The sequence below is a fragment of the Leishmania mexicana genome, chromosome 7 (genome assembly GCF_000234665.1).
Source record: "Leishmania mexicana MHOM/GT/2001/U1103 complete genome, chromosome 7".
NCBI lineage: Eukaryota > Euglenozoa > Kinetoplastea > Trypanosomatida > Trypanosomatidae > Leishmania > Leishmania mexicana.
Genome location: NC_018311.1, coordinates 58,481 through 76,820, shown reverse-complemented (window position 1 = coordinate 76,820; position 18,340 = coordinate 58,481). Strand labels below are relative to the sequence as shown.

The 18,340-nt window shown below is 66.3% G+C and overlaps 3 protein-coding genes across 3 annotated transcripts; all 3 read left to right on the top strand.

The window, feature by feature from the left end:
- Window positions 1-441: 441 nt before the first annotated feature.
- On the top strand, window positions 442-6,753 carry LMXM_07_0180 (hypothetical protein, unknown function; the record flags this gene model as incomplete). The annotated part of the gene is made up of 1 exon (XM_003872113.1): window positions 442-6,753. One exon carries the CDS (start codon window positions 442-444, stop codon window positions 6,751-6,753), a length of 6,312 nt encoding a protein of 2,103 aa, XP_003872162.1.
- Window positions 6,754-7,515: 762 nt separating this feature from the next.
- LMXM_07_0170 (putative protein kinase) lies at window positions 7,516-10,701 on the top strand (the record flags this gene model as incomplete). Its single annotated transcript, XM_003872112.1, has 1 exon — window positions 7,516-10,701. The coding sequence occupies one exon, from the start codon at window positions 7,516-7,518 to the stop codon at window positions 10,699-10,701; it is 3,186 nt and encodes a 1,061-aa protein (XP_003872161.1).
- Window positions 10,702-13,954: 3,253 nt separating this feature from the next.
- Window positions 13,955-16,498, top strand: LMXM_07_0160 (putative protein kinase; the record flags this gene model as incomplete). The annotated part of the gene is made up of 1 exon (XM_003872111.1): window positions 13,955-16,498. One exon carries the CDS (start codon window positions 13,955-13,957, stop codon window positions 16,496-16,498), a length of 2,544 nt encoding a protein of 847 aa, XP_003872160.1.
- Between the last annotated feature and the right edge of the window lie 1,842 nt (window positions 16,499-18,340).

The window sequence follows — 18,340 nt, the reverse complement described above, 5'->3', positions numbered from 1 at the left end:
TTTTCTGTGACAACTCCCTCGGCATCGACGCGTCCGCCGCTGCCGCCGGCTGCGCTCCTGAGCAACGCGGACACGGACGACTGGAGTGCTTCGCTTTGTCCGCACTTCGATGATGGAGCGGAACGCAGGTGTGTGTGGAGTCGGCGCGACGTCAGCCCAGTTGAGTGAGCCCTGCTGGATACGGTGGCGAAGGCTCATGGATGTGAGCTGCCCGGCCGCAGCGTGTCTTGTACAACGCGATCGCGCCACCCCCTCCCTCCCTCTTCTCTGGTAACCTCAACTCTCACCCGCTGCGCCAGCTCGGTATGCACCGCCTCTGATACACGCGACACACACACACACACACACACACACACATACACACAGACAAACACAGACCACGCTTTTTCACAGACAGACAGGCGCAGCGGGCGCGCAGAGGATGGGGGAGGGGGGCCGGGGATGCCACTCTTCTTCGCAAAACGTCTGCTCAGCCGCTCCGGCGGCCGTCCAGATCCGAAGCCGGTGTCTTCTCCACAGCACCTCGCCACCGACGCGGCACAGAGAAGCGGCAGTGGCAACATTACGGCGGGCCCACTCGTGTTCCCGCGCTACCTCGACGACCGCGACATCTGCGCGTGCGTCTTCTCTCTTCCTCCAGTTGACGGCCGCTGGGTGGAGGCAATGCTGCGACAGTTGCGCGCGCCGCGTCGCTCGGCGTCGGAGAGGACACCCCAACGCCAGTCCGCCGGCATCGCCCCGTGTGACAGGCGAGCGAAGAAGCGCACCCGAGGTGGAGACGACAATGGCCACAGCTTTGGTGCCGCGGGCCTGGCGACGCAGAGCCATCGGTTGAGCCGCTGCTCCTCCTCTGCCTACACGCAACGGGTGATGGGCAGCCCGCCACCTCCTATCGATGACGACAGCAACGGCAGCGCCGCCGCGGCGAGTGTTTGGGCATGCGGATTGCGTCTCGTCTGGCGAGAGGCGCCGCTCAACAGGCCGCCAAGCGGGAGCGTGAGCGCGGCAACGGGGGGCAGAATGGCCGAGAACCACCGTGCCGCCAGCGTGGGTAGCAGAGTTGGGGGTCGGGACATCACGGCGTATCCAGCCCTCTTTCGGGCCCTTGTTGTGCCGGACGACAACGCAGGAGAGGCGGAGGCCGTGACGGCCAGCGTGTGTGGCACCGCTGCAGGCGCTCGCTTGTGTGCGAGTGCAGAGCCGCACACCCCAGCGGCTCAGCGCCCGCGTTGCGCCCACGTCGGTGACCTCGTTCCAGGAGTGGTGGGGGATTCTGCGGCGCTGGTGCGGCACTGGTGCCAGGCTGTGCAACAGCCCGAGGAGGAGGCTGAGGGTCGCGGGCGGCGAGGCGATACTCTGTCGCCGCTGGTGTCATGGTCACCATGGGCGCACAAGAGGACGTGCGCCGTCCTCGCACCTGAGCCGTTTGCTGACCTCACCGCGGCTTTCTGTTGCACCACTACGGGGGCCGATGGCGCCACGCAGTCCCCCCAGGCGACGCCAGACCCGTGCGGACGTGCGGCACACTGGCCGCGTCTCTGCTCATCGGACATGCCGAAGGGATCCTCAGGGGCTGCGGGGGCCATGTCAATGTCCGGGTCGTTGCCGCAGCGGCGCTTCGCCGAGATGGAGAGTCTCTGGCACTTCTCCTTCACGGCACCGTCCGTCCCGCACGCGCTTCGCGTGCCACCGGGTGAGCGAGCGAACGCCAGATGGTCCGTGATGATGCAGCCCACGATGTGGCTGGAGCGCACAACGGAGGGCGGCCGTGGTGCTGAGGCGAGTGCCCGTGGCGTGCGACCCGCGGCAGGTGCAGAGGTCGGTGCTGGTGAGGCCGCCGTCAGTGCGCAGCTCGGCGGTACAGCGGTGGCGGTGCCACAACTAGCCGTCGTGCGCCATGCCCGTCTTCGCTGCCTCATGCGGGACAACGACAGCGGTGGCGACGGTGCGGGAAAGGCAGGGCACCGCCCTGCCCCTGAGGTGCCACTAGCTGCGCTGAGGACGTCCACCGAGGACGGTCTCACTGCTGCGGCTCTGTCAGCTCAGTGGGATGCTGTTGTGGTCGGCGTGCGCGAGTCACGCACGACACAGGAACGGCGGCGCGCCGCCTCCATGCATGAGCGGTGGCTGGCGGCGGCAGCCTCTCTCGGCAGTGTCGGCGAGAGCATAGCGGAAACACTCGCGACGTTGCCGCAGCTGCACTTCTCGCAGATGTGCGCCGCGGGAAGCGTGTCTCATGGCGAGGGGGAGGGAGGAACGCCCAATGCTCTGGATGTGGGGCCCACGGACTCGATGCGCGGATTCGGCCGGGCCTATCCCTACCCGGTGCTGGAGTGGTGGCGGTGGACTTCGTGTGGTCGTTCACGGTCACCTCCGTCGCAGCATGCGCGGAAGCCGCCGTGTCGCCTGCCGGAGACGTGCATCTCTTTCCGAAGTCTACCCAGCGACGCTGAGGCGACTCGAGCGCAACTCGTGTCGACGCTGCGGCACTGGGTGCGCGACATGTCAGACGTGCGGTGGCGGACCGCGTCGTGGTTGCCATGGGATTCGTGGATCACCGCGGTCTGTGCTGTCGCTGCCGTGCCGCTGTTGCTGTTCCCTCTTTCATCTAGCCGCGCACCGCTGCTGATGCCGTCGACCAGTCGTCTGCAGAGCCGCCTACGCATTACTGCCGCAGAGGAGGAGAGCGCAGCATCGACAGCGCACCTCACGGCGGACTCGCTCGTCCTCGGTGGTCGCCTCACCGGGCACTCAGTCAAGGACCCTGCACTTGAACGACAACCATGGGCGGCGCTCGATGCGGCGCCGCAGCTGCTGAGCGAGGCAATGAGATCTGTAGCAGCGAGACCAAGCGGGGGGCTGCTTGCCGCAGTCGCGCAGGAGGATGCAGGGCACACAAAACGGCGGTGTTGCACGGTGCGCGCTGCGGCGGTGGTGGAGTGCGAGGCGCTCGCACGCGCGTGTGAAAGGAGTGCACGAGCTCCTTCGCAAGAACGGGAGAGAGGTGCTGCTGCCGCGCACACGCTTCATCGTTCTGTGCGAGGGCGCCGCAGGTGCGACAAGCTGGCCGCTGGGGGGACCAGCGATGATGAGCACGGCAGATCGGAGAGGAGGTCGACGGTACGAGTGGGCGCATCACTTCCAGACGCTGCTTCGCCGAACGCGCAAGTCACCGTCTTTCCATCATCGCCCGCAGTGGGATATGTGGCGCGGGGCCACACCGATTCCGCGACCGTCGGCCTTCGTGGCGAACACACGCGCTTGCCACCGGCTACGGTGCCGCTGCTGACTCCATCTGAGTCCTCGTCCGTCAGCCAGGCCTCATCTGCCGAAGGCGCTGACACGGGTGATCGTCGCGTCAGTGAGGCGGTCGGCAGGAAGCGCGCACGGTCGGCAGCGGCCTGGCCATCGGCCACGGTCTCGCCTTCCTCTCCAGCCATCGCCGCCTCATCCCTCACGTGTGCGGTGCATGCATCGCCACCACTGGTGGAGCGAGATGCGTCCGCGTGTCTCCCGCGTGCAGCTACTAGCGCGCAGCGCAGCAGTACACCGCAGCGCCTGCTTGCTGCCTGGCTCGAGCAGCGGTGCTGTGAGGTGATTTCGGTCGCCGACGACTCGCCTTCTCTCACCGCTTCGACTGCAACAACCGGGGCAGGCGCAGTGTCCTCCAGCAGTGGAAGCTGCTTACTGGTGTCACGGCCATCATCACAGCCGTCATCGCCGCCGCCACCCGACACGCTATCCGTTGCCCATTCCTTCTTGTACGGCGACCGACTCCGGCGAATGCGGCCGTGGTTAATGGTGCCGCCGTCTCCCACTCAACTCCCACTCGCCGCATCGCAGCGGTGGCGGCGATGCGCCGCTGTCGTTCACGAGTCGGCGGACTCGACAACGTCGACGACGCGCGCACCAGTGTTGCAGCCACCGACTCGCTGGGGGCCATGTACCCGACAGGCGTTGTTGCAGGACGCTCAGTCAACGGGATCACGTTGTGCGCTGGCGTCACCTACTGCGTCCATGGCACCGGTGCACGGGGAGCGTGCAGGGGAAGGAGCGATCGATACCCCTGCTGTGTGCGTTAATGCGGCTCTCCGGCCTCCTGCGGGTGAGTTGGCCACGACGGCGGCAACAGGCTGCCGCGGTCGTACTACCTTGAGCGTGCATCTTCCTGTGAATCCCCTTCGCGGACTCGGAGGTGCACCGATGAAGCCGGTCACCGTGTGGAGGTGGGCACAGCTGACCTTGCGCAACTACGCCGCCGATGCGCTGGCCGGCGCTATCCTGCCTGGCGCCTGCAACAGTGAGCCACATCTGCGTGTGACTGAAGGGGTATTCACACCGATGATCCCGACGGCTCCACCAGCTGCGGCGCAGACAGCGGCACATCTCTTCGCCTCCGGCTTGAAAAAGTCGGTTACCGGTTCCGTGACGCACGGCTGTCCTCTGCGTGCCCTACCCCCTCCCTCCACAGCTCACCAAGGGCAGACACCCGCCATCGAGACGGCAGGGGCGCGTCCCCTCGTGACTGCTGAGCACTGGAGGCAGCGTCGTGCACGGCGTGCGGCGCAGCGTCTTGCGTTGTATGCGCTGACGCTCGCTAACGAGGCGCCACCATCTTCCCCCATGCGGCCGCAGCCGCAGTCCCCATCTGAAAGCCTGGAAGGCGAGGAAGCTGCCATGTCACGTGGTGCTGACCGCACCGCCGCCGGGTTTTTCACGGTCGGTGCACAGCTGTACCGAGATGAGCTCCAGCGTAACGACAGGGCAGAGTTGGCCCAGTGCGTGCGTGACGCTCTCGTCCGCGCGCAGTACGCCGCCTGTGTGCGCATACTTCAGCGACGGAGTGGACACGGCGAGGGGAGCCCCGGAGAAGTGGCGGAGGTGCGGCCATCGACTGACGCCTGCAGTTCCGCCGTCTCACGCACGTGCGCTTCCGGCAAGGCAGCACATGAGGGCAGCTGCCCACCCATGCCTGCACCGCTCCCGGTGCCACGCGTATCATCGGTGCTGTCAGCGCCAGCGAACGGTCGTTGCTGCGTCGCATGTGAGCGGCGACTGCACTGCATCATCCGTGATGGCATGCGCAGGGACGGCTGGCTTGTCTTCCATACTTTATGGTACGACATCCTCTCCGAGCACGTCGCTCCGTACTCGCCGTGCACGTGGCACGGCTGTCTCTCGAGCGCTACGCAGGGAGGTGCGACGACGCATGCGGCATTGATCGAGGAGGATGGCACCGACGCATCGGCGCATGACGCTCCTCTCCGATCAGCGTGTGCGCCACAAACTCGCGTTGAGCAGCCCTACATCGACTCCCTAGATGTCGGGGTCGATACCGAACCCCGTGCCTCACCGCTGGAGGTGTCTGCGCACGAGATGCGGTGGTATGTCGACACGAGCGACGAGGATGATGAATGGAGAGAGGCCGAGGAACAAAACGGTGGAACAGTGGCGCTCCACGATGGACACAGCAGCTCGCAGTGGTGCTGCTGCTGTCTGGCGTCACATGAAAACCTCATTCATGCGATCATGGCGCAAGGAGAGGGACTCGCACCCGCCCCAGAGCACAGTGTGACGGCAACACCCACGCTGGAGCGTGGCGAGTTGCGCCACGGGGGCGGGGCTCAGCCACCGCTGTGTCCCGCGTGGTGGAGAGCAGGCTCGACGACGGGTGCCACGATTGTCTCTGGCGCATCTTTGGCGTCGCAGCAAAACCCGACCAGCGCTGCCGCTCGCGCATCGGCACGCTCGCAGGCCGTGGGCCGCACCTGCAGGGCACAGATTTTTGGTCTTCTCGACGCAGGCGGCGTAAGCCTTCCGCGGGCGCTGATGCTGCGGCCGCCTCCCCTGTCGTCATGGTGGCTGCCCAACTACTTTGACGCCCGCACACACGGTGCAGCGCAGGAGGGCACGCTTGATGGCGGCAGCGCCGCTGCGCGCTTCGTTGCGCGACTGCGACAATATGCGGCGCAACTTCTATCGTGTGATGCTCTCGCTACCTGCTCAGCAGCAGCGACGACGGGGCTATACCGCCACCGCCCCTCCTCTTGCCATTCGCTTTCTTCTTCGAACAGTTCCCCCGGCTACTGCACGGCCGAGCCGCTGTGCGCGCCATCGCTGCGGCAGCTCTCGCCTCACTCAGGGATGGTGGGGGCAGCAGCACCGGCTGCCCAGCAGCAGCGCGAGGACGAGGAGGACATCGGGGAGCGGGTTGTTCCGCTGCGCCGGTGCCGCTACACGCGTCATGTCTGCTCATTGGCGGAGGAGACGCAGTCGTTGCAGACGTGGTTGCTTCCTCACTGGTGGGCCGGGCAGCGGCAACACTTCGCCCTCACCGTGAGGGCACGACAGCCGCCGCCGCGATCTCGAGCAAGTCGGCGTCTGGAACCCCCACTCGACGGATCACGCGCGATGGCGACGACGGCGACCCTCGACGGTGTTGACGAGGACGATGACATTGGCGAAGATGCTCACCCGTCATCGTTGCGCTGCTTCCTGGCGCGGCGTGAGGAGTCGGAGGCGTGGGTGCAGCTCCTGCACCATGCCCACCTGCGACAGCTGCGTCGGCCCTACGGTCCTCTCTTCCCCGGCAAATGCCTACTGCAGTGCGCGCCGCTCGACGGCTGCATAGCGGATGCGGAGGTGCACCACACGTACCTTGCCGCGATGCTGCGCCAGCGCAAGGAGGAGACCTGCGGAGCGCTGAACGCATACGTGCTGCCTTACGGCGAGCCACATGGCACATGCACGTGAGCCTCTGCCCGTCCGCCCTCCGCCATCACTTCTTCGATGTTTTCGATTCTCTCTGCTGCTGCTACTGCTTCACTTGTACGTGAAACGTGCTTCTCCCCACTCGCCCCTACGCAGGCACACGTTGACGGATGCTGACGTGCCCCCCTCCCCCTGCGGGCGCGTTCCCTGTCCCCCTCTTCCTGCTCGTGTCTGATGAGCCGTCGCTCCCGTCCTTTGTCGATGTCGGCGCTTCTCTCCACCACCACCACCTTTCTATGGTGTATCACCGACGCCCATCTGCCACATCTCACTATCTGGCATCCGCGCCGTGCTCAGCTCCACTCGCCGCTAGGCCTGCGCACATCTCCAAGCACCTCCCCCCCTCCCTCCCGATTCTCGCGCTACTCGCCCTCACGCAGCCATCACAACAGCGCACCATCCACCCGCTGCCGCCCCTCTCCTCTCCTGCTCGCCATCGTTCACCCCCATCAAGGCGGTGGAGCGCGGGCTCGGCTCACATACAGAGACCAAAGAATGGGAGAGGCCTGCGTGCGTGCGTGCACGTGAAGGGACATACAGCCTCGTGCCACCGGTCGCGTCGTTGCCAGCATCGTCGTCATCGTCGCTCTCTTGTGGGCGCGTACTGGGGCGGGGCGCCGATTTGATGAGCAGGTGTTGCGTGTGCGCCGCCTGTCCCACCCGCCCGCCAACAATCTCCGCTGCGCCGTTGTAGCACACTGATACACCTGTCGCCGATTAGAGTGCTTTCTTCTCTACGTCACGATGCCGCCTCAGCCAGTGGCGCAGCGCCAGCGGTCGAGGCAGTCGTCGCCCCGGGCCAGAGAGCCTATGATCACCTCCGAATACGAAATCGTCGAGAAGATGGCGACGGGCTCCTTCGGCGTCGTCTTCAAAGTCCGCCGAGCTACAGACCATCAGGTCTTCGTCATGAAGCGCATTCCGCTGCTCGGCTTGACGGCGCTGCAGCGTCGCGACGCTGCGCAGGAGATCATCCTCATGCGCGACCTGCATCACCCCTGCGTGGTTTCGCAACGGGATGCCTTTCTATACAACGAGCACGACCTGTGCCTTGTCATGGATTATTACGACGGTGGCGACATGGACACCCACATGGCGGCACAGCGCGACCTGGACATGTACTTTGAGCTTGACCAGGTCATGCTGTGGTTCGTGCAGCTGGTGCTCGGAGCTCAGTACCTGCACGCCCACAACGTCGTCCACCGTGATATCAAGATACATAACGTGTTCCTGCGGTCCAAGGACATGTCCGTAGTGCTCGGCGACTTTGGCATCTCCGAGCGTCTCGGCGCGGACCTGGCCAATCACACGTGGGTCGCCGCAGCAACGATGAGCGGTCTTCACGGCAGCGACGGCTCGTCCCTCACATCTGTGCCAGCGATAGTGGCCGCGACTGCTGTGGGCTCGCCGTCACCGGCGCGGATGAACCACGGTGACGACGCAATGCGGTCGCTCTCCATCTCGGGCTGTCTCCGTCCGCCCACGCCCGGCGGAGCAGGGGCTGGGCCACTAGTCCTGTCTCCGCTACTTTACCAACAGACGGCATGGTCCTCGGGCCAATGGGGCGCGGAGTCGCAGCTCTGCTCCCCGAACTCGAGCCCGTACCAGCCGCTGTCGCACGCGCGACAGACAGGCGCGAGCAGCAACGCGGCCTCATCGTGTTCGCTGCAGAGGCTGCTGAACGGCGGTGTGGAGGCAGTCATGAAGGGCACGCCACTCTACATGGCGCCAGAGGTGCTCCAGGGTGGGGCGGCCAGCCCCAAGTCAGATGTGTGGTCGCTGGGCTGCGTTCTCTACGAGTTGCTGGCCCTCCGCCACCCCTTCGAGTCGCGCGATCTTGCGCCGTTGGTGATGCGCGTCTTGCGAGGGCAGCGCGAGCCGCTCCCCGCGCACTACCCTCGTCCGATCGCGGACTTGATCAACCACATGCTCTGCCTCGACGCTAGTCAGCGCCCCTCGTGCGAGGAGGTGCTGACGGTGCCCTGCGTACGTGCCTACGTAGACCTGTGGCGCAGTCTGCGCACCCCTCTCGACGTCCCCACTTCACCTGGCGAGACTGCACTGATGCGACAGCTGCAAGCGTGGCAGGCAAACATCGCAGCGTGGAACGCACGCCACCCTGACAACCCGCGCAGCAAGTCAGTGCACTACAGCGAGCTGAAGCGCCAGCTGCTAAGCCCTGCCTGCGCGCCGGCCGAGGAGCGCGAGAGGGTGGAGCGGCGAGCTGTCGAGGCAGCGCGCATGGCTCTTCAGACAGCGCAGCCATCTGGGCTGACGTGCAGTATCTCTTTGGCCGGCATCAGCGGCGCCAGCCAAGGCGGCGGTGGCGCCCACGACGGCACCTTCTTCTTTGGTGCCACTGGTGAATGTCTCGCCGGCGCGGCTGGCCGCAGCAGCAGCGAGTTGCTGAGCATACCCTCCCTGGCGGAGGGTATTCTGAACATGGGACCCTCGGACAGCATGCGTCCCTACATGGTCTACGACGTCGCACCTGAGATAGCCGCCACTGCTGCTGCTGGAGGGGCGGGACCGTCATGCGCCGAATCGGCGGCGAGGAAGGCGCTGAACGGCCGTCCTCCAAGGCCATCGCGCCGTCCGTCGGTGTCGCCACCGCCGCATCCGGTCCAAGGTGAAGACTTGGCTGTCACCGGACACCACATCGGCAAGGGTGGCGCTCGCGTCGGTTCGCTGCCGCAGGCGGTTGATGTGGCTCGCAGCGAGAACTCCCCGATGGTGAGCGCTGCGGCGAGGAAACGCCGGTACCAGCAGGCGGGGCAGCGCAAGCCCACCGCTCCTCAGAAGGGTGAGTCGTCGCACCACGACGACACGACTCAGCCGGAGCATAAGCCGTTGACTGGAGCGGCGTCGCCGACGATCGATGCCGCTGCTGAGGTCCCATCGACCACACCACCAGTGCCGTCGTCGTACTTTCCGCTGAAGCCAGACCTCCCCACATCGCCGTCGCTGTTGCACACGCGTGGCAGCACTCGATGCGGCTCCATTGATGAGGATGCGCTGTTCTTTGAAGCCTACGGGAACGTCACCGACATGCGCTTCGCCTCCCTCGACGAGATCGCCCAGAATGTGGTGGACCTGCGCCAGCGCGTGCAGCAGCGCTTGCGGCACCAGCGCCTGCTGAGAGACATAGAGGCTCTGCATGAGCGGCACGGCTCTGCCCTCCTCCGCAGCATGCCGCACGTCTTAAGCGTGCTCGAGGCGACCGTGGACGGCGAGGAGGGGCCCCCTGGCAGGTCCGGTGGCGCCCAGTCTACCATGTCGCCCGAGGAGGTGTACGCGCGCATGGTGCAGCAGATTGATCAGCAACGCAGCGGGTATGAGCAGCACCAGCTCGACCCCGACGACGCTGAGAAGCTGATGGGCATCTTGCACTTGGGGCAGCTGCCGGTGGGCCGTCCAATGCCGCCGCGCATCCGACAGCTGCGTGAGTCCGCCGCACTGGCGCAGGAAGTGGTGAGCGAAGAGGCACGCCGTCGTTCCCGGCTATTTCCGAGAGAGTCGAAGGACAGGACGCCACCCACCACCAAACGCGGCGTCCCCTTCTCTTCGGCGGTTTCGATGCAGTTTGCTGACCCTGCTGCTCCCCTGATAGCGCTCTCGACAGGTGGCGGTCGGTCGTCTTCACTAACTACCGCAATGGAGCTGCGCCGGTGGCGCCCCTACCTCGAGCGCCGCGACCGCCTTTCCGCCGCGCTCACCCACGTCTTCGACGCCACCACGCTGCGAGCGGTGTACTCATACTACCGCACCTGCGCGCTGCTGCAGCGGGACGCCGCGGTGGTGCGCCGACTCGTGCCAGACCGGCAGCAGTGGTCGGCGCTGCCGTCGGTTGAGGAGCTGGCGGTGCTCGACCGACGGCTAGAGGTGTTGTTTGAGGATCGACCGAGTTGGGATGGGAGGCAAGGTGCATGACCTACATGTGTGGCTGCCTTCTCCGCCCTTTGCCACTTTCCCATCCACTGCCGCCCCGCGGGTCTCGGGCTTCTCCGCCCCCCTCCCTCTCTCCCCGTGCCTGCACACGCGCACACCTTTCACGGAGAAGGAGGGCACAGACGCACCCCCGCCGCCTGCATCCGGTGAAGCACCTTCCCGGCAGCACCCCTTCTCCGACCTTCTCTCAACACATACACGCGCGTCCGTCTGTGCGTGCGTGCGTGCGTGCTGTGATGGCGGCAGCCCTGCTGCTCCACCGTCCTCATGTACCGTGTCTCCGTGTGTCCCCTCCCCTCCCCTCATCCTGGGACACATGTGTCGCCGTGCACTGGCGTCTCCCCGCCACGCTTCTCTCACCGGACGCGGCGGGCGGCCGAAGAGCAACGAATTCGCACCGACACGCGCACATCCTTGTCATCATCGCGTAGACTGGCATGTCGGCGCTCCGTCGGGATCCGCACAGCTGCACCTTCTCCGTGAAAGGTGCGGCGACGACACGCTGCCGACTTGGATGAGGGAGTCTGGAAGGGTTGTCGTTGACACTCCTCACCACCTCCTGAGCTGCGCTCGCTTTGGCGAATCAGTGCGGCAGGTGCTGACAGCACCAGAGGCTGTGACACGGCGGGGTGGTGGCAGCGCGTTACCTGCAGTAGCGGGGGGTACGGTTGATGGCCCGTTGGGTGGCAGTGCATGGGTCGGTGGCATCCCCGCCTCGCTTGGTGAGGTCCCCTCGAGGAGGCCCTGCCGCGGATGGCGGGAAGGCAGCCGACTCCGAAGGAATGGCGAGCGGTGATGACCTCCCTGCAGCTGAGCGGCTCCTCCGCGGCAGGGGGAGTTCGAACACGTGTAACACCACCGACGTTGGCGACCTCCCCTCCCACCGTCCCACAGTCGGCTGCGCTGAGTGCTTCCCACGTGCGCCCCAAGCGAGGTGCAGAGGGGCGACGGTTTAATGGGCGCTGCAGCGTCTCCGTCAACGCCGCTCACGTTGGATGGCACGCACGACGTGCTGCGGCGGAGCTCATACCTGTGTGCACCGGAGAGGCTGCGTCGACGTCTTGCCAGTCTCGAGATCTGCGCGTACTTTGCCACGCGTCGGGAGCGGAACGCGCTGCACTCACGCGTATTACTTGACCCAGCTCTTTGTACACCGTGCCGCCGCTGCCCCACCACCGCGACCTCCGTTAACTGCGGCACCTGCCCAGAGAGATTTGCTTCAGGTTTTACATGTGTCGCGGCCGCCGAGCGCAGAGGGACAGCAAGGTTGCGGTGGGCTTCGGCTACGGTAGTAGCGGAGCAGAGGGCCTCCCGCGGCGGCAGCGACACCCTCACCGGTTGAGCGGTTCACTGTGCGAGATGCGGAGGGACGCTGGGTTGTCGCCAGCAAGCTGGCACGTGCCGTTTTCCACGTCTTGGGCAGCGAGACGGCGTCATCCTGTCAACGCCTGCAGAAGACTTCGACGGCGCGTTCGCGGGCTGCCGACCGCGCAATACGTTGCACCCCAGCTACGATGCCGAGGACGACCTCAGAGGAAGGGGGGGGGGCGTGGCGTGGCGTGGCGTCTTTTCTCCTGCGCAGGATCGCGCCTTCTAATGCAGCGGGGTCACCAACGGAGAGCTCGCCACGGGGTCCAGTGGCGCACCCACCTGGTGCAGCCATCGTCGAAGGCATCGTTGGGCATGCCACCGGAGAGAAAACCTCTTTTTCCCAAGCAGCTGCGGAGGACGGTGATGCGGCGCCGTTGCAGCACCATCATGCGTTGTGCGGGGGGGGGGCTGCACTCCTGCGTGGTGGTACGTCGTCGTCGTCTTCCTGGACCAGGCGCGGCGCCGTGTGCAGGTGTGGAATAGCAGCGGAGGTGGTCACAGCGTCGGCCCTAGGGCCGAGCTCCGTCATCGTCCGGCACCCGCGGAGCAGTGGACGCACCTTCCGTCGCCACCCGTGCTATGCGCTTTGAAGACGTGTTTTGGAACGCTCGACGGCGCCAGCGTGGAGGGTCCCAACTCCGTCGACGTTCACGTGTGACGCCAGACGTTGGCGGCCTACTGCAACGTGGTGGTGCGGTCCAACGGGACAAGGTGATGGGGTGGGCGCATGTGGGCTCGATACTGCGCAGGCGCGCGGATGCCGTGTCCGGCGTGCTCGTCGCTCTTGTCGCCCTCTTTGTTTCAACGACCCTGTGCGGCGAGTGCGCGCCTTCTCGGTGTGGCGGAGGCGGACCCGCATGCCACCCCCGCATCACCACCGCGCCTTCTCCGTCCCTATCACGGCTATCCGGCGAGGCAGCGGGAGGGGTGGGAAGGGGGGCCGGCAGCTGCTGCCCCGTTTCTTCTCCAGTCTGTACGAGCGGCGCCCCTGCGCATGCATGGCTGAGAAGGGTCGTGTATGGTAACTCGAGGCTCTCTCTCCCTCCCTATATTCCCTGCAGCGCACTCGGCAGCGCTTACTCCAGCCGCTGTCTTGCTCTTCCGCGACGTGTTCCCTCCGAGCTCCCGTTTCGACGTGTGTTGGCATGCTCGACGACGACGACGAGGTCACCTCGCTGTGCCCGCAGCTGTTTGCGTCCGTGCCCCGCTGAGGTGGAAAGCGTACACCTCCCCCACCCCGGCCTCGCCTCTCACGAGGCACGCACGCACGTGAGGGGCCGCATACCCATCCGCGTGCCACGCACGCTGCAAGGCAGTTCTCCACGGCCCACGAGTCGCGCCCGAATTCCCCTCCCCCCCATCACCAAGGCGGCACCAGATAGACACGCGCCTGGCTGCGTGGGTGGCACCGTTGAACCGACCTGCCGCCTTCATCTGCAGGAGCGCCCCCGGAGGTCGACCCGGCTGTGCTGACCCGTTCAATGACCTCGACGTCTCTCTCCCTCTCCTCTACTTTCCATTCCATTGCGTATGCTTTCCGGTGATACCCGCCAACCGCCGCGGCGCTGCCGTGACCGCCGGCACCGGTCGTGCTTGCACTCACTGACCTTGTCAACATCGGTGCTTCACTGCGTGCGTGCTTGGTCCTCCGTCCTTGATCTCTCTCACTGCTGCCGCGCGCCCTCTTTCTCTTCCCTTGCATCTTCGCCGCCTGCGTGCGCCACCACCACACCCCCACCACCCCGCGCGCGCTTGCGTGGCCGCCGGTGGTGTTGACCCTCCCACCCCTCCCCACACCCGCCAGGCAGAAAATAGCGCATCTCCATCCTGACGTCTTATACCAGTCGAACGCACTGTCAGCAGGATGGGCATGGAACACTACACCAAGGTCAGGGACCTCGGTGGCACCAACGGCGCCTTCCTCGCGCGTGACCGGCAGCAGCCGGACCGGCTTGTCGTCATCAAGCGGCTGGCGGACGGCACTCAAGGAATCGAGGAGCTCAACGCGTCGCTGCGGCTGCGGCACCCGCACATTATTCGCTTCCTCGAGTCCTTTGTATATAACGGTAGCCTGTTCGTCGTCATGTCGTACGAGTCCGGTGGCGACCTCGACGGACTCTTCCACTACCTCACGCAGAGCCACAGGATGCCGACGACCCACACACTGCTGCTGTGGTTCGTGCAGCTGCTGGAGACCCTTGTGTACTGCCACGATCACCACGTCATCCACCGCGACATCAAGCCGAGCAACATCCTCGTCTCGGAGGACACGAAGATGCTGTACCTAGGCGACTTCGGCTCTGCCAAGACCCTCATCACCTCCAACGTCACCTCCACGTTTATTGGATCGCCGATGTGGATCTCGCCGGAGGTGCTGCTGGGCACGAGCTACAGCTACGCCGCCGACGTGTGGTCGATGGGCTGTGTTTTCTACGAGATGGCAACGCTGCGCAAGCCATTCTCGGCCCCGAGCTTCGCGCACCTGGTGCAGCAGATCACGTGGGGCCACATCACCCCTCTCCCGGCGCACGTGGCGCAGGAGGTGAAGTCGATCATTCACTCCATGCTCGTGCTCGACCCCGCGCAGCGCGTGACTGCCAAGGCGGCGCTGGAGGTGGCGCGAAGCGCCCTCGACCGCGCTGAGGAGCTCCGCCAAGCGTCGCCGTCTTCACTGCGCCCTGCCGGGATGCCGCCTAAGTCCTCCGCGACCTCCTTGCCACCCCGACTAACGTCGCCGCCAGAGGTGGTCGTACACCAGCCGCGGCAGACCCCACCGCCGCCGCCGTCGCCGCCGCCGTCGCAGCCCTACTCCTCGTGCCCGTCAGCCGGCACCACACCACCTCGAAAGAGGGGCCTCACGAGGGCGGCGGCCCCGTCGGTGCCGACCTCATCCGAATCGACGCCGCCGCCCTCCAGCACTATAAGCGACCGGCTGTTGGCTGTCGCGTCGGAGGCGAAGGCCGGCGAGGATCCGACGCCGCACGGATCCCTTCCCACTGCAGCCGCACCCGAATCCGCGTCGCAGGCGGCCGTAGTGAAGCAACGTCCCGGCGCGTCGTCGCCTGCGTCGGCCTTGCGAGAACCCACAGCCTCCCCCCCGCCGCAGCCACTTGTGGGGAAGGCTCCCGCGTCACGGCAGCCGCCGTCGGTGCTTGTGGTAGAGGCCGCACCGCCAGCCCTTGCGGCAAAGAGGGAGGCGGCAGTGCAAGACAAAGGGGGGCCGGCGGCGTCACCGGTGGAGGACGCACAACTCCGCACGCCGCAGCAGATGGTGCTGCAGATCTCCACCACGGGCTTCAGCAGGTCGGCGCAGCGCAAGAAAGCGGCTCCGAAGCGCAAGAACGTGACGACGCACAAGGCAGGCCCGCTGCCACTGCGGCAGCGAGTGCTGAGCGTCCCGGCACAGGCCTCACCACCAACAGAGGCACCAAAGTTCGTGCGGCAGCTCAGTACAGACTCGCTGCCCACCCGGCGTACTGCGGAGCTGCTCGCACCCTCGAACGGAAGCAGTGGGCCGACAAAGGTGGTGGTGAAGGCGGTGCCGCCGACGCACGTGGCGAAGCGCGCCTTGGCCGTGGCGGGCAACCGCGAGAACCCACCGCGTGTGCCGAAGGAGTCGCCGACGCGGGAGGCGCGAGCGCTTCACAAAGCGCGACTGAAGCCGGCGTCACAGCTGCCCCCCAAGCTCGCCGCCCAGGCCACCGGCGCTGCACCGGCAGACCAGTGGTTTGATCAGCGGATGCGTGACCTGTGCGCCATGGAGAACTACCTCCACCAGCACCGCGTGGATGATGACAAGGTGTTGCAGGCGTACGATGCACGACGGCACAAGGAGCAGCAGCAGTGCGAGACGGTGGCCCCAAGGGCATGTGCACCAGGGAAGCCCTCGGCGGCGCGCCGCCACAGCCCTGCGACGAAGTTCGCCAGTCCGGCGCAGCCACCCGGTGTGCTTGTCATGACGCCACCGCGCCGCCGCCACCTGTCGGAAGACATCCCCTCTCCACCTGCACTGTCAGCTGCGCAGCAGCAGCAGCGACAACAGCGGCCTGGCGCGGCCTCGCCTTTCGTGAGACAAGCGTCCTACGCTCGTCAGGGCTCGCACCCTGCCTGCCGCTCCGAATCGAGGCAGAGCAGTCTTTCATCCACGTTCAATGGTCGCCAGGCGAGCAACGCCCGGGCGCAGACGCGCGTGTCGCTGGAGGAGCAGCAGAAGAACGAGGAGGGGCGCGTGATGGCGCGCGAGAGACGTGAGGCGGAGCGGCAGCGGATGAAAGAGCTCATCAGCGCACAGCGCGCCGCGGCGAAGAAGCAAAAGCGGAACGCCAAGAAGGACGACGCCGTCGACGTCCAGATCGTCTTGCCAGCCAGCCTACACTACACCCCCGAATGCGTCGTGCCGGCGGACTAGGCGAGACGAGCGAGAGAGAGAGGGCCGGGAGTAGGCACAGCCATGCGCTCCAGGCCGCCCTCTCATGGGAGTTGCTCCCGTGGCTGAGGATGCGCACGGCGAAGTTAATGTATCATACCACACGTGCGCATGAGTTTTCGTACCGTTTTCTCTTCGTTGACTCCACACATCCCCCTCCTCTGCTGAGGACGTTGGAGAGGGAGGGCACACACACACGCACACACGCACCTCCGCCCGCGGCATCTCAAGGCTCCGGTGTGTCCAGACTCGGGTCTGGATGGATGCCGAGCAGCCCCCCCTCCCCGCCAAATGCCGAGCCACTACTGGTGGTGCCGGTGTCAAGTGCCTACGACGTGGGCGAGTCAGCGCGAGTCATCGCTGCGGATGTCGGCGGGCGGGCCCTGGACGGCGTGGGCGTCGGGGCGAGCTGCGGCAGTGAGCGTGTTTGTGGGTATCATCGGATAGGCAAAAAGTGTCCGCGTGACTCGAGCGCATGCCACCCAACCCCCGCACCGCCTGCTGGTGTGGGGCGCCTGCGAGCCACCCCCCGAGAGGGGAGGAGGATGCACCACGTTGCGGCCTGCCTGATGGGGGAGCGGCTGTGCGGCGCCCTACGAGGTGCGGGATGGGTGGGCAGAGTTTGAGGGCAGGGGCCGTCCTCGGGTGACTGGGTCGGCGCACTGCCGTGACGCGTGTCTACCAGTGCCTCGCACCACGCGGATGGGGCCCGTGACAGGGTCGGCGGTGGCGCGGCGTTGGACCTCACGCTGTGCGGCAGAGAAACAGGGCACACTGATAACATCAGAGAACATGTTTTCCCTCTCTTCCTCCAGAAAGCGACGAGTCATCTTTAACCACCGAGGCGAGGAGCGGCGCGCGCTCAACGCCGACTGTGCGTTGGGACGCTCCACGCAGCACTCCTTGTCGTTCCGCCACACGCCGTGCAGCGCGCCAATGCGAAAGGCGTCGCAGTGATGTCCCGCCGCTGGCCCATTGCGCCGCGAGCGCCTGAGCGCGCTTCATCTTCGAGGCCATCGGGTGATGTCGCGGTCATGCGCGGCCGCGGTGGTGATGCGCCTGCCGCCGCGGCTTTCCTTGCCTCCACACTTCTGTCCTCCGTCGTTTCGCCGCCGCGCCTTCCTCGGCAGGGGCCAGCCCGGCCCTCCCCGGCGCCATGAGGCCAGCCCCAACCCTGCGCGTTCGGGGCCCTGGCAGGCCCGTCACGGTGGCGCCCCCGCCCCAGGCCCCTCTGCGCGAGCGCGCTAGTGAAGGGGTGGCCGCATGCAAACCATGCTCACCAGTGTGCCCTGTTTCTCTGCCGCACAGCGTGAGGTCCAACGCCGCTCCACCGCCGACCCTGTCACGGGCCCCATCCGCGTGGTGCGAGGCACTGGTAGACACGCGTCACGGCAGTGCGCCGACCCAGTCACCCGAGGACGGCCCCTGCCCTCAAACTCTGCCCACCCATCCCGCACCTCGTAGGGCGCCGCACAGCCGCTCCCCCATCAGGCAGGCCGCAACGTGGTGCATCCTCCTCCCCTCTCGGGGGGTGGCTCGCAGGCGCCCCACACCAGCAGGCGGTGCGGGGGTTGGGTGGCATGCGCACGAGTCACGCGGACACTTTTTGCCTATCCGATGATACCCACAAACACGCTCACTGCCGCAGCTCGCCCCGACGCCCACGCCGTCCAGGGCCCGCCCGCCGACATCCGCAGCGATGACTCGCGCTGACTCGCCCACGTCGTAGGCACTTGACGCCGGCACCACCAGTAGTGGCTCGGCATTTGGCGGGGAGGGGGGGCTGCTCGGCATCCATCCAGACCCGAGTCTGGACACACCGGG